The 12,187-nt window shown below is 55.1% G+C and overlaps 2 protein-coding genes across 3 annotated transcripts in view; both read left to right on the plus strand.

The window, feature by feature from the left end:
- Positions 1 to 1,691, plus strand: part of LOC131906706 (basic proline-rich protein-like) — a 37,403-nt gene extending 35,712 nt beyond the window's left edge. The window contains exon 3 of the mRNA XM_059257464.1: positions 995 to 1,691. Coding sequence (XP_059113447.1) covers positions 995 to 1,691 — 697 coding nt within the window. The remainder of the gene's footprint in view (positions 1 to 994) is intronic.
- Positions 940 to 9,175, plus strand: Znf629 (zinc finger protein 629). Of its 2 annotated transcripts, none has more exons than XM_059266377.1 (3): positions 940 to 1,124; positions 3,440 to 3,546; positions 3,697 to 9,175. In XM_059266377.1, the coding sequence occupies exons 2-3, from the start codon at positions 3,474 to 3,476 to the stop codon at positions 6,201 to 6,203; spliced, it is 2,580 nt and encodes an 859-aa protein (XP_059122360.1). In that variant the 5' UTR covers positions 940 to 1,124; positions 3,440 to 3,473; the 3' UTR covers positions 6,204 to 9,175. The 2 variants fall into 2 exon arrangements, with proteins under 2 accessions (XP_059122360.1, XP_059122366.1); XM_059266383.1 differs by lacking the exon at positions 940 to 1,124 and adding an exon at positions 1,594 to 1,687.
- The last annotated feature ends 3,012 nt before the right edge of the window (positions 9,176 to 12,187 follow it).

Genomic DNA, 12,187 nt, shown 5'->3' on the forward strand with positions numbered 1-12,187 from the left:
TGCGTTCACTTAAAAATGTGGACTTACGCATTCTCCCTCACACCTCATGTCTTGATCGCCTTGTCTGTAAAATGGATGATTCAGAGTTCTCTCTCAGGATTGTGGTGAGGAGAAAATGAGACACAAGGTGGAAAATTCTGGGAATCCAGTTACCTGGGTCCTGGGAGGTCGTTGTGTTGTTTTGAAACAGGGTCTCACTATGCAGCCCTGGCTGGCCTGGAACTATGTGGACCAGGCGGACTTTGGATTTGCTGATCCTCCTGCTTCCGCCTCCAGAGCAATAGAATTACAGGCATTCATCACAACTTCTGGCTTCCTAGGTTTTTGGAAGGATTGCCCTGCTGTGAATTGGATACCTTACCCTGGGATGCAGGGAATAATGCTTGCCCACCCTTGCCAGGGACCCTACACTGGCTTTTCTGCTGCCACCCAGGGTCTCAGTTTCCTCCTCTAAGGAGACAGGACGGGAGGAGGTGGGGGGGATGGCAGGGGTAGGGGGTAGTTGGACAAAGGGGGTGGGGGGCGGGGCCACGTAGCCCAGGCTAGTCTTGCCTGGCCTTTCAGCTTCTGCTCTCATGCTGGACCGGGTGTGGACCACCTAACCTTTGCTCCCACTCCTAGTCACTAACTCAGGCATGCCCGCCCCCTCCCAGGGTGAGTCCAAACAAAGGCCGGTCTCAGGGGATCCGCTTAACGGGGCGGCTGGCCGAGCCGTTAGAGAGAGAGAGCACGGCCAGAAATCCAGAGACCCTCGCCGGCCTCTGAGCTCCCTCCGAAGCTGATCTTGCGCGACCCCGCTAGACCCCGGGAGAGGGGCGTCATCAGCCGCCTCCTTGCTCCCGCACTCCCCTCCCCGTTCTTTTCCCATGCTGCGGGAGGCAAAGGGTTAAATCCCATAGAGCTGATGTTCTGACTCCAGGCTAGAGGGGCCCGGGAAGCTGGGGTCACTTCCTGCTCCGTCCCAGTCACCCTGAACTGGTCCCCGGGTCCTCAGCCTGGAATCACCCCTGGAGAAGGACCCTGGCGTTCTCGGCATCCAGCCCGTCCCCCGAGGCAGGGCGCTGAAGGGGTTAAGTCCCCTGGGGCTGGCCTCTGTCTTCCGGCTTTTCCCAGACCCCACAGCCGTGAGTCGGGGCCGCCTGGGTCCCCGGGGTGGCCTGGAGGCCCGGGACAGCCGCCGGGGAACAATAGGGCCAAGGAGGCGGCGACGGGTGCGGGGCGCAGGCCGGGCCGGGGGCGGCGGGGGCGGCGGCCGGGGGATTGTGGGAACCGCGCGAGGGCCGCCGTGGGGGAGGGGAGGCGCGCGCGCCGGGAGAGCGGGGCCGGCCGGGGCCGCCGCTCTCCGGGGCCCGGGAAGCCTGGGCGTCCGCGGCGGGGAGGGGACGCTGGCCGCTCGGCCGGCCTTCCGGAGCCGGGGACGGGGTCGGCGCTGCGGGCCGGGAGCGCTGGAGCCCGGGTCCGCCTGGGTGCGGGGGGCGGCGTCGAGGGCGGTCCCGCCGCCTCCTTGTCAGGGTCACCCTGGGCCGCGCGCACCTCCGCGGGCCGGCAGCCGCCCCGGGCCGTCCTTCCCGCCTCGGTCCGCCGGGGGCTGGCGCTGCCCGGCCTGGGCTGCTTCCCAGTACTTCTCGCCTCCCTGTCTTCGCTACTTCTCGCCTGTGGCCTTGTCATTAACCCTTTCCCTTCTAAGGTAGGCCCCGGAGTTGAAGTTTCTCACTCAGTCCAAGTACCCGAGCTCCTACCTGTCCTCGGTCTGCTCCGCAGAGTGCCTTTCCCCCATCCGGGGAGGCGCCTCCAGTGGTCTTCATCTCCCCTAAAGACACAGGTCGGGGGAGACTGTGGAGATGAAATTCATTTTCTTCCATTAACTTCTGTTTCTGCTGCTGCTCCTTTGCACTGGTCAGCTAGCTGTCTGTTGTTTCAACAGCTTCACCTACCAGCTGCCTCCTGGAGAGCTTTTGTGCACAAAGTACCTATCCACACTGTCACCCCAAGTCTAGGCCTTTCCAGGGATCTGTTACATGTGTAAATGTGAGCGCCCTCCTGCAGTTTGCTCCTGTGGTCCTGTTCTCTCTCCTGGGAAGCATCCCTGATTTTGAGCCCCAGGGGGCTCACTCTGAACTTGCTTTCCTTTTCCGACGTCCCTTTGAACCAAATAGGTTTTCCGGGAGCAAGGGGTGTCTATGTCTAGTTCATTCAGTCATCCAGCGAAGTTTTTACTGATCGCCTGTCCTAGGCGTGTGATAAAAAGCATCGACCAACAGAACGGGGCAGAAGGGATGGGTCCCCGGGAGGGTCTGGTAATGGATGGCTTTGGGGACAGCATTACCTAGAGCTCAAGAGACCCATTTTCTCCGACCTCATCACTGGATCCAGCTCCTCCCCGGAATTTCTCCAGCTCATTCTCACAGTCAGGGCTCATTCTGAGCCCTACTCCTCATTCTCCTGCCAGTAGCCCACAAGTTTGAGTCTCATGTGACTGTCAAGGTCACTCGGTGCTTTCAGGCATAGGGGCAAGCCAGACACAGAGCACTGCATTTGTGGTCTTAGCTCTGTTATTTTCCAGGTTGGGGCCGTGGAGTTATCTCCCCCAGTGTTGCTGTATTAATCTCTAAAATGGACAAATGATTCCTGAGTCTCCCAAGGCAAGGCAGTGAGAGAAAGAGCGACCCCTGATAGTCACCGTGCCCTCCCGGGGGATACTTGCTCACCAGCTCGCCATCTTTCTTCCTTCCCCTTCTCCTTCATTTTGTTTGAGACAAGATCTCATGTAGCTGAGACTGACCTTGAACTTCTGATCTTCCTGTTTCCCCCAAGCATGCCACCAAGCCAGGCATCCCTTTTCCTCTCCCTTTCCCTTCCCCAAGTCTTGTGTAGGAGCCCCCGACTTCAGACCTCACCTTCCCACCCCGAGGCTGACCCCCTTTCTGTGCTTAGATGGTGGCAAAGTGCTCCAGTCCTGTGAGTCTCTGTCCCTCCAGGGACACTTTTTTTAACCCTTTAAAAACCGTCAGTCTCAGTTCTCTCTGGGGCTCATAAAGGAAAAGTTTATTGGTCTCAATTAGCAGTCCCATAAAGGAAGAAAATTGGAGTCTTAATGAGCTTTGTCTGATTTGCAAAATAACACATTTCCAGGCCTCTGGGCATGGGATGTGTGGGGTGAAAGTTTGCCTCCCCTGTGAATGTTGGATAGCGCTCCAGCCTTCAATCTAGGTACAAAGGGTTATGACTGACGAGTTTTTAATTGACTCTTTCCATTCACTGAGTTGCTTCACTGCGATCTTAAGATCTACAGTGTTTGGAACCAGGCCTCTGGGGCCACGGGGCTCAGGGAGAGATGGTGCCAGAAAAAAGAGCAGCAGGCCACTGAGAGTCACATCAGTGGACGCACAAAGAGAAGCACAAAACCAAGTGGAATTGTGTGCCCATCTCTCCCCACCAGAGTCCCTGGAACCTTCGCAGTCGGGAGCTCTGGGATGGAGCCTGAGACAGTGCTGTGGGGCCCAGATCTGCAGGGTCCTGAAGAGATCCGGAACAATGCTCACCGAGGTGAGGGGCACAAGGGACTGTGGCTCTGATGAGACAGTGGCCCTGGCTCAGGGAGGGCCCCGACTCTGGGCAATCACAGGGGAGGGAAGAGAGACCAGATCCCATGTTCCGAAAGGAGATGAGGGCTGGAGACTCCCTTTCTGTCTGTAGGTGCTGAAAGTGGGAATGAAGAGGAGAGCCCTCAGCAGGAAAGTTCTGAGGAGGAGATCATCTTGGGAGATCCAGCTCAGAGTCCAGAATCCAAGGACCCACCAGAGATGCCCCTGGAGAGCCCCTCCCAGGATGCCTCAGCCCCTCAGGATTCCCCAGCCCCACTGGGTTCTTCCAACCCCTTAGACCACCAGACCCCTATGGACCCATCAGCCTCTGAGGTAGTCCCTTCCCCATCTGAGTGGACCAAGGCCTGTGAGACCAATTGGCAGTGGGGAACCCTGACCACCTGGAACAGCACCCCAGTAGTCACTGCCAGTGAACCCAGCCTGCGGGAGCTGGTGCAGGGCCGCCCTTCTGGGGCTGAGAAGCCGTACATCTGTAATGAGTGTGGCAAGAGCTTTAGTCAGTGGTCCAAACTGCTCCGGCACCAGCGCATCCACACCGGGGAGCGGCCCAACACATGCTCCGAGTGTGGCAAGAGCTTCACGCAGAGCTCCCACCTAGTGCAGCACCAGCGCACACACACGGGGGAGAAGCCCTACAAGTGCCCCGACTGTGGCAAGTGCTTCAGCTGGAGCTCCAATCTGGTTCAGCACCAGCGCACGCACACGGGTGAGAAACCCTACAAGTGCACAGAGTGCGAGAAAGCCTTCACACAAAGCACCAACCTCATCAAACACCAGCGGTCCCACACTGGCGAGAAACCCTACAAGTGTGGTGAGTGCCGGCGCGCTTTCTACCGCAGCTCGGACCTCATCCAGCACCAGGCCACACACACAGGTGAAAAGCCCTACAAGTGCCCCGAGTGTGGCAAGCGCTTTGGTCAGAACCACAACCTGCTCAAGCACCAGAAGATCCACGCAGGGGAGAAGCCATATCGCTGCACCGAGTGTGGCAAGAGCTTCATCCAGAGCTCAGAGCTGACGCAGCACCAGCGCACTCACACTGGGGAGAAGCCCTATGAGTGCCTGGAGTGTGGCAAGAGCTTTGGCCACAGCTCCACGCTCATCAAGCACCAGCGGACGCACCTCCGGGAGGACCCCTTCAAGTGCCCCGTCTGTGGCAAGACCTTCACGCTGAGCGCCACGCTGCTGCGCCATCAGCGCACACACACAGGTGAGCGGCCCTACAAGTGCCCCGAGTGCGGCAAGAGCTTCAGCGTCAGCTCCAACCTCATCAACCACCAGCGCATCCACCGTGGGGAGCGGCCGTACATCTGCGCCGACTGCGGCAAAAGCTTCATCATGAGCTCTACGCTCATCCGCCATCAGCGGATCCACACCGGCGAGAAGCCCTATAAGTGCTCTGACTGTGGCAAGAGCTTCATCCGAAGCTCGCACCTCATCCAACACCGCCGCACGCACACGGGCGAGAAGCCCTACAAGTGTCCCGAGTGCGGCAAGAGCTTCAGCCAGAGCTCCAACCTCATCACGCACGTCCGCACACACATGGACGAGAACCTCTTCGTGTGCTCGGACTGCGGCAAGGCCTTCCTGGAGGCTCAGGAGCTCGAGCAGCACCGCGTGATCCATGAGAGAGGCAAGACACCTGCCCGGAGAGCTCAGAGTGACAGCTTGCTAGGGCTTGGGGATCCTGCCCTGCTGACCCCGCCACCAGGAGCCAAACCCCACAAGTGTCTGGTCTGTGGGAAGGGCTTCAATGATGAGGGCATCTTCATGCAGCACCAGCGGGTTCATATTGGAGAAAACCCCTACAAAAATGCAGACGGTCTCATAGCACACCCCGCCCCCAAGCCTCTGCAGTTCCGCTCCCCCAGGTTCCCCTTTGGAGGCAATTCACACCCAGGTGCTTCGGAGGGCAGAGCTGACCCCTCAGGACAGTCCTTGAAAGTGCCAGAGGGTCCACTGTCCTCCAAGTGCTATGTCTGTTCCCACTGTGGAGAAAGCTTCCTAGACAGGGCCGTGCTCCTGCAACATCAGCTCACCCACGGCAATGAAAAGCCCTTTCTCTTTCCCGAGTGTAGGACTGGCCTTGGGGAAGGGGCAGAGCCCAGTCTCTTCCTAAGTGGAAAGCCCTTTAAATGCCCGGAATGCAAAAAAAGCTTTGGCCTGAGCTCTGAGCTGCTGCAGCACCAGAAAGTCCATGCGGGTGGCAAGTCCCAGAAGAGCTCGGAGCTGGGGAAGAGCTCCTCAGTGCTGCTGGAGCACCTCAGGAGCCCCTTGGGGGCCAGACCCTACAGCTGTTCTGATTGTGGGGCCTCCTTCCTCGATCGACTAGCTCTTACCCGCCACCAGGAAACCCACACTCAAGAAAGGGCCCCCACTTCTGAGGACCCCCCTTCAGAGCCAGCTACCTTGTCCACAAACCAGGAAGATGAGGGAGAGGCCTCTACCCCCCCAAAGAGCAGCAGCCACAGGGAAGAGGAAAGTCCTAAAACTCTCTCAGAGGAAAAGCCCTATCTGTGCCCTGAGTGTGGAGACGGCTTCACAGAAGTTGCAGCTCTCCTCCTGCACAGGAGCTGTCACCCAGGTGTCTCCCTGTGAAGTAGGTTTGGAGACCAGGGTCCTCTCTCTCCTGAGAAATTGTGGGGAAAGGAGGCCGGCCTCATCAGATCATAGAAAAGTGGAGGGTCAAGAACCCTGGGAAGAAATAGTGCATTTGCATCAGCAAAGAGAAGCCTATGAGATTGTGGGTGGGAACCACTTATAAGCCGTAGAGAAAAACTGCTGGATTAGAAGCCCTATAAATATGTAGGAAACAAAGCCCTTTAAGTCTGTAGCAGAGAAATCCTATAAACCATAGTGGGTAAAAGCCCTATTAATTGTAGGAAGAGGTTCTAACACGTCTCTAGACAAACCCATAAAACTGTATCAAAATCCTTATCAGAATCCTCGGGTGGGAGAGGTATAGGGAATACAGTTGGCACTGACATGTGAGGTGCCCTGGATGATGGAGGAAACACCTGAACTCTTCCTAGTATTTGTTCTCTCCTGGCAGCCTTGGACAGAGAAAAGTGCTCAGCAGGGAAGTTGTGTGGAAACTCAGTTGAGCTAGAAGAGAAATGGGGAGGAAATGACTAGGTGCTTCCAGACACACAGGTGGGACAAGACTTCCATTGCACTGGGGGATTTTGGTAAATCGTATGTACTAAGGGAAGGAAGACTGAGGGGGTTCCTTATAAGTAAGAGCCCCCCTAAAATGACAAGCCATTTTAAGGGCTGGAGTTTGGGGTGCATAACAAACCTTAAGTGTAAGAATATTGAGAAAATGTTGAGAAACCACCTCAGCTATTAGGGGAAAGTTATGTTTGTTTGAAGGGAAGCAAAGCATGGTGGAGAAACTGCAGTTGGAAGCTGGCCAGTTTCTCCTCCCCCTGGGAGCTTGTTAAACTTCAAGTGCAAGCAGATCCCAGTTCAGGCCGCCAGGGTCCTCCTCAGACAGGCAGGACCAGCCTCTCCCCAGCCCAGCTGGAGATGTCTACTCTGAGAGGCCTCTGGGCTTTCAAGGGGCCTCTGCCACATTCTCAGGTCTCACAGGTTTTACCTGGAATCTAACTGCCACAAGTCTTACTGCAGTGGCGTCCCATTTCCTCGAATCCTGTCCTCAGTGGAGAGCCACTTGCTGCTAGTCAACTTCCAAAGAATAAATTCCTTCAGAGACTCCAGGCTTGTATGTACTTGTCCTCCCTGGACTTCTCCAAGTTCGTGAGAGCCACTTGTGGGTTCTCTGTGGTGACCAGGGATGGCAAGACGACACAATAGACAGCTTTGGTTCACCAGCAACATGATTTAAACCTCAGCCTTTTGTGTGAACTCCATGTAAGGCTGCCTGCAGGATGAGCCAGGCTGCCCAGGCTGGATGTCCTGACACGGCACAGACTGGACCAGAGTCCCTGAAGAGACAATGGAAACTTGACCACCTTCCTCATCCCCAGTACTTGGATGCCCCTGAGATGGGGTGATCAGATTTGATCCTGGCACTGGGAAGGGACAGACTCCACCTGATTCTTTTGGCGTTTCTCTCCTTAGCCAGAATCCAGTGGAGGACATGAAAGGATGAGAACTGCTCCCCTACCACACCCGTCTCCTCCTCAGACACCACGGGCAAGACACTTCATTAATCCAGCCAAACCTGCTCACATGAGCTCTGTGACGGAGCAGAGACAGTTGTCCTATAAAGTGGTTGAAGAAAAACTTTGGCAAGAAACATCTGTAACAAAGACCCTTAAGGATGGGAAGGACTCTCCCCCATATTTGGGTTGCAAAGGGAGTGTCCTTAGCCCAGTGCTGGCGTTAGTGACATTCTGTCCAGAGTAGGAGGACTAAGACACCAAGTGATATGATCTTTAGGAGTCCTGTGCCCAGAAGAGTGACCTGGATCCCCACAAAGCTGTGGAAAAGTCCTCTAATTCCATTACCCAAAAGTTTAAAAGGTAGAGACCCATCATCCTTCATCTATCCTGTCCCCAAGTGGATGACCCTCAAAATTTAAAGGACCAAAATTGAGAATACTGGGAGAAAAATGCCGGTCCTCCTGGGGAGAGGGAAGAGGCAGGCCTTATACAGTTACAGAGAGAGCCTTCCTAGAGACCCAAGTACCAGCTGGGGGGGGGGGCACCATGGAGTCAGGGAGGAGCCTGTCTGGATATTGACAGAAATGCTGGTAAAGGGGGTATCCCTATAAAATGGAGTAGATACTCTCCTAAGTATAAGCTGATTCGTCTCCTTCTAAGGTGGTAGCAGAAACTAGAGAGAGAGGTATCCTTTGTAAAACTAGGAGCAGATTCCCTCAGACTCAGGTCTGAAAGTCTGTCATCAGAAGACTGCTGGGGGGAGGCAGTCAGTGTAACATGGCTGACTGTAAACTATTGAGGACTAAGATGTAGCGTATGTAGCAGGATGCTCCCATGTCCTGGAGACAAGTGAGGGCTATGGTCTTGACTTCAGTTCTCAGTGGACCATGTGGATAGGTGGTGGACTGGCTTTCCTAGTAGGAAAAGGGCAGAGCAGAGACCTCGTGGTGAGACCTGTTCTCTTGACCCACCTCCCTCTCAGACCTAGCTACACCACAGAGGGAATCTGTTGCAGGACCCAGAGTCCTTGTAACTGGCTCAGGAAAAGGTCCACCAGAGTTAAGTCTGGAAGGCATAATGGAGCCAACTCCACACTGGGCCAGGGCCCTTGGAAGTGCCCCAGCAACATGGGCAAAGGGGTACAAGCATCAGAGAGGGTGGGGCTGCTGTACCCCAAGGGGAAATGTAGGGCTGTTGAGTATGGAGGTCAGATGGAGCTCATAAAGGAACCATGAATCGGGGAGAGGACTTGAGACCATTATGACCCCCCCAGTCCGGGGAGTGGCTCCCAGAATCCTTTTCCCTCACAGAGGAAGCCCCGCTCACTTGACTTCTCCCTGTGGAGGGAAGGGAAGTCCTGTTTTTGAGTGTCGTGTGTCAGTAACAGTGGTGTGTCCCCAGTGTCATGTTGAGTAGTTGAAGAATAAAGGGAGTCAGATTTCCCGAGTGTCTTCTTCTTCCTACTTGTTCAGCCAACAGTGAGCTCAGAAGATGTGGCCTCTGCGAGGACCCTGAAACTCAGTATTGTCCCAAGCTTGCCCCTTTCCCAGGGCCCTATGCTCCCTGGCCAGTGTTTGCTCGTGGAAGGTTGACAGGTTTATGGAATTTTAAAAAATCCATGGCCTCGTGAGAGATAGAGAAACCTTTGGTTAGCTGGATGGCTGCCTAGTGGCTCTGGAACTGGTTATTTTGGACCCAGCACTGCAGCCTCCGCAGTACCACAGGGAAAAGCTCCCAGGACCTAGCTCTCCCAGCTGCCGGCTACCTCTCTAGGGTCCTGGCCTAGCTCAGCCCTCCTGTGACCTGTCCTCTTTGAGAGGTCTGTGGTGCCCTGGCTTCTGTCCCGTCCCCAGGATAGCCTAGAGATTCTCCCCATGGGAGGGGCTGAGGCTCTAGAAGTGCAGCCACTTACCCCGGGCCCACAGTAAGTCATGTGGGAAGTCAGAGTGGCCTGGAGGCCACCTCCACACCAGCCATTATCTTCTTGTGGTTGGGCCTGTTAAGAACTAGGTTTCATCTAAGCCAGGTGGGATGACTCCAAGGAAGTCCTCATGCCAGGCTGGCTTCTACTGTCTGTCCTACTAAGTCTGGTCATTGGCCCCTAAGGGGCTGCCTGTGACCAACGCTAGCCATAGCCCATCTCTACCCATCTGTTACGGACTCTTGCTGAAGACACAAAGGCCCATCCCTGACCTTTCTCTTTTTAATTTAAAAACATTTTTGATGTGTATGGGGTTTTTATTTGCATGTGTCTGAGCATCCATGTGTATGTAGTACCTGCCAGTGGAGTTACAGATGGCTGTTAGCCACCATGTGGGTGCTGGGAATTGAACCCAAGTCCTCTGGAAGAGCAGCCAGGGCTCTTCACCCCTGAGACATTTCTCTAGCCTTCTCTTGGACATTATTGTACCTCTAGCCCACATCCCAGAATAAGCTCTCTCCCTTTCTGTTCCTGGGTAGGTGGGCTGGCGGGGGGTGGGGTGGGGTGGGGGTGTGGTGGTGGTGGTGGTGGGGACTTGCTTTTTCATGTCCCTAGAAGAAATAGACTAGTCTCTGTCCTGGAAGAGTCTTCAGTTGGGCAAGGGACTCCAATGGGAAGGGGACCAGAGCAGTAACTGATTTATTAAAGATCATGCCTGCCACCGTGGAGTGGATGGCATTTGGAGTAAGTAACTCCAGGGTCTAGGGGTCTTAGAACAGGGATTCTTTGTATAGACGTTAGGACTGGGGCGGGATAGAGAAGGCAAACAGGTGGGCATTGACTTAGAGCAGCAGGTCTCAACATGTGGGTCATGACTTTTTTGGGGGTGGAAAAACCTAAGACCATTGAAAAATACAGATATTTACATCATGATTCATAACAGCAGGATTAGTTATGAAATAGCAGTGAACATAATTTTGTTTGGTGTCCCTACGACATGAGGAACTGTGTTAAAGGGTCAGCATAAAGAGGGTTGAGAAGCACTGCTCCAGAGTATAAGGGAGGGATGGAGGTGCAGCCAGGGTGGGGAGGGGCCTTCAAAGTCTAAGTGTTGTGGGAGACTGAGTCACTCCCTAAACATCGATTTTCAGGGCTGGACCTTGGGGAAGAACTGCAGGAGTTGGGTTTCAGTAGCTGCAGCCTGGGCCCTGGATAAACACCTCAGAGAAAGGCTAAGTGCAAAGGGAAGTCTGGTTATGGGTGAAAGAGACCAGAAGGCAGTGACCGTGAGGCAAGCCGGCGAATGTAGCAGCCAAAGCCTGAGGTGAGTTCTGGGAGTCGTCTCCATCAAATGCTGAGGCAGCTTTAACTCCAGCTTGCCCGGAGTTGGCCAAGGGAGAGTTCTGACTAGCAGAGAAAGCTTATTGGCCATTTAAGACAGGTCCTGCACCCATGTGACAGACTGATGGTTTATTGTTTTCACTGCCCTAAGGTGGCAATACTTCTCCAGGCACTGGGATCTGGAGTCTGATATAAGGAAGTGGTATGCTCTACTTTACACAGTTAGGTGTTACCACCTCACATGGACGTTTGAGTACCCCCAACCCATGAGGACTTGCCTCTAAGGGAATGGTGTGCATTTACTTGAGGAGCCTGTGGCCATGACTTGGGAGGATCATGCTGGAAGAGAGCTAGTGACCAGCTGGCGCACAAGCCTCTCGGACACTCCTACTAGCTGTCTCTATGATGCAATACTTTGCGTTTCTCCCACCTTAACTACTCCAGTCGGGGTGGCTTTCTTGGCGGCCCAATGTCATCTCCTGGGGCGACCCGTGCTTCCGCGAGCGCCCCCATCACTGCCAGCTCCATGCCCGAGGTCACAGTGGCCCACATTTCTGTCTCCAGCCCACCTTGGTTCAGCCACTGCGACCCCACTGAAACCAGGCGGGGTCAGAAAGCAGAAAGGGCTGGGAGTCTTCACGAAGGTAAGACGGCAGAAAAGGCCGAAGAGCCCCAAGAAGGCACTGCTGTTCCTAAGCCTGAGACCACTACCATGGTTACGACCGCCGCTTCCACACCCACCCCAACCCCGCTCAGCACCGGCCATGGCTCTAGTCCCAGGGTGACTTCCACGAAAGCGCCACCAGCGCCACCGGAATAGCCGACAGCACTCTGAATCCAGAAACAACACTCGACATGTTTGGGCAAACGGTTCCCAAGGGCCCAGATAGTGGCCAGAGCAGATTACAATGAAAAATCACCATGCTGAGGTGTCGTGGTTTGTGCGTTCGCAGAGTAGGGGTGGGTAAAATTAAAGATTTGCCCGCCTTTGGCCAGCACAACAGGGAAACCTCGCCCTGCGAGGTAATGGACTACATCTCCCAGGATGCAACCCAAAAGCTGTTATTTGACTGGCCAATGACCGCCAAGGGCGTGGCCAACCCTTAACCAAAGGCTTCTCCAGTGTGAGCTGGGTTGGGTCGCTCCTTGAAACAGGTCTCTGCAGATATGTTCGCCATTGTTCCCTGGGGCCC

The sequence above is a fragment of the Peromyscus eremicus genome, chromosome 1, assembly GCF_949786415.1.
Source record: "Peromyscus eremicus chromosome 1, PerEre_H2_v1, whole genome shotgun sequence".
Taxonomy (NCBI): Eukaryota; Metazoa; Chordata; class Mammalia; order Rodentia; family Cricetidae; genus Peromyscus; species Peromyscus eremicus.

What these genes read in the sequence shown, in the direction of transcription:
- Znf629 (XM_059266377.1), top strand. Translation starts at nt 3,474, where the DNA reads ATGGAGCCTGAGACAGTGCTGTGGGGCCCAGATCTGCAGGGTCCTGAA. An exon ending in CCGGAACAATGCTCACCGAG is followed by an intron (nt 3,547 to 3,696) that starts GTGAGGGGCACA and finishes TTCTGTCTGTAG; the next exon opens with GTGCTGAAAGTGGGAATGAA.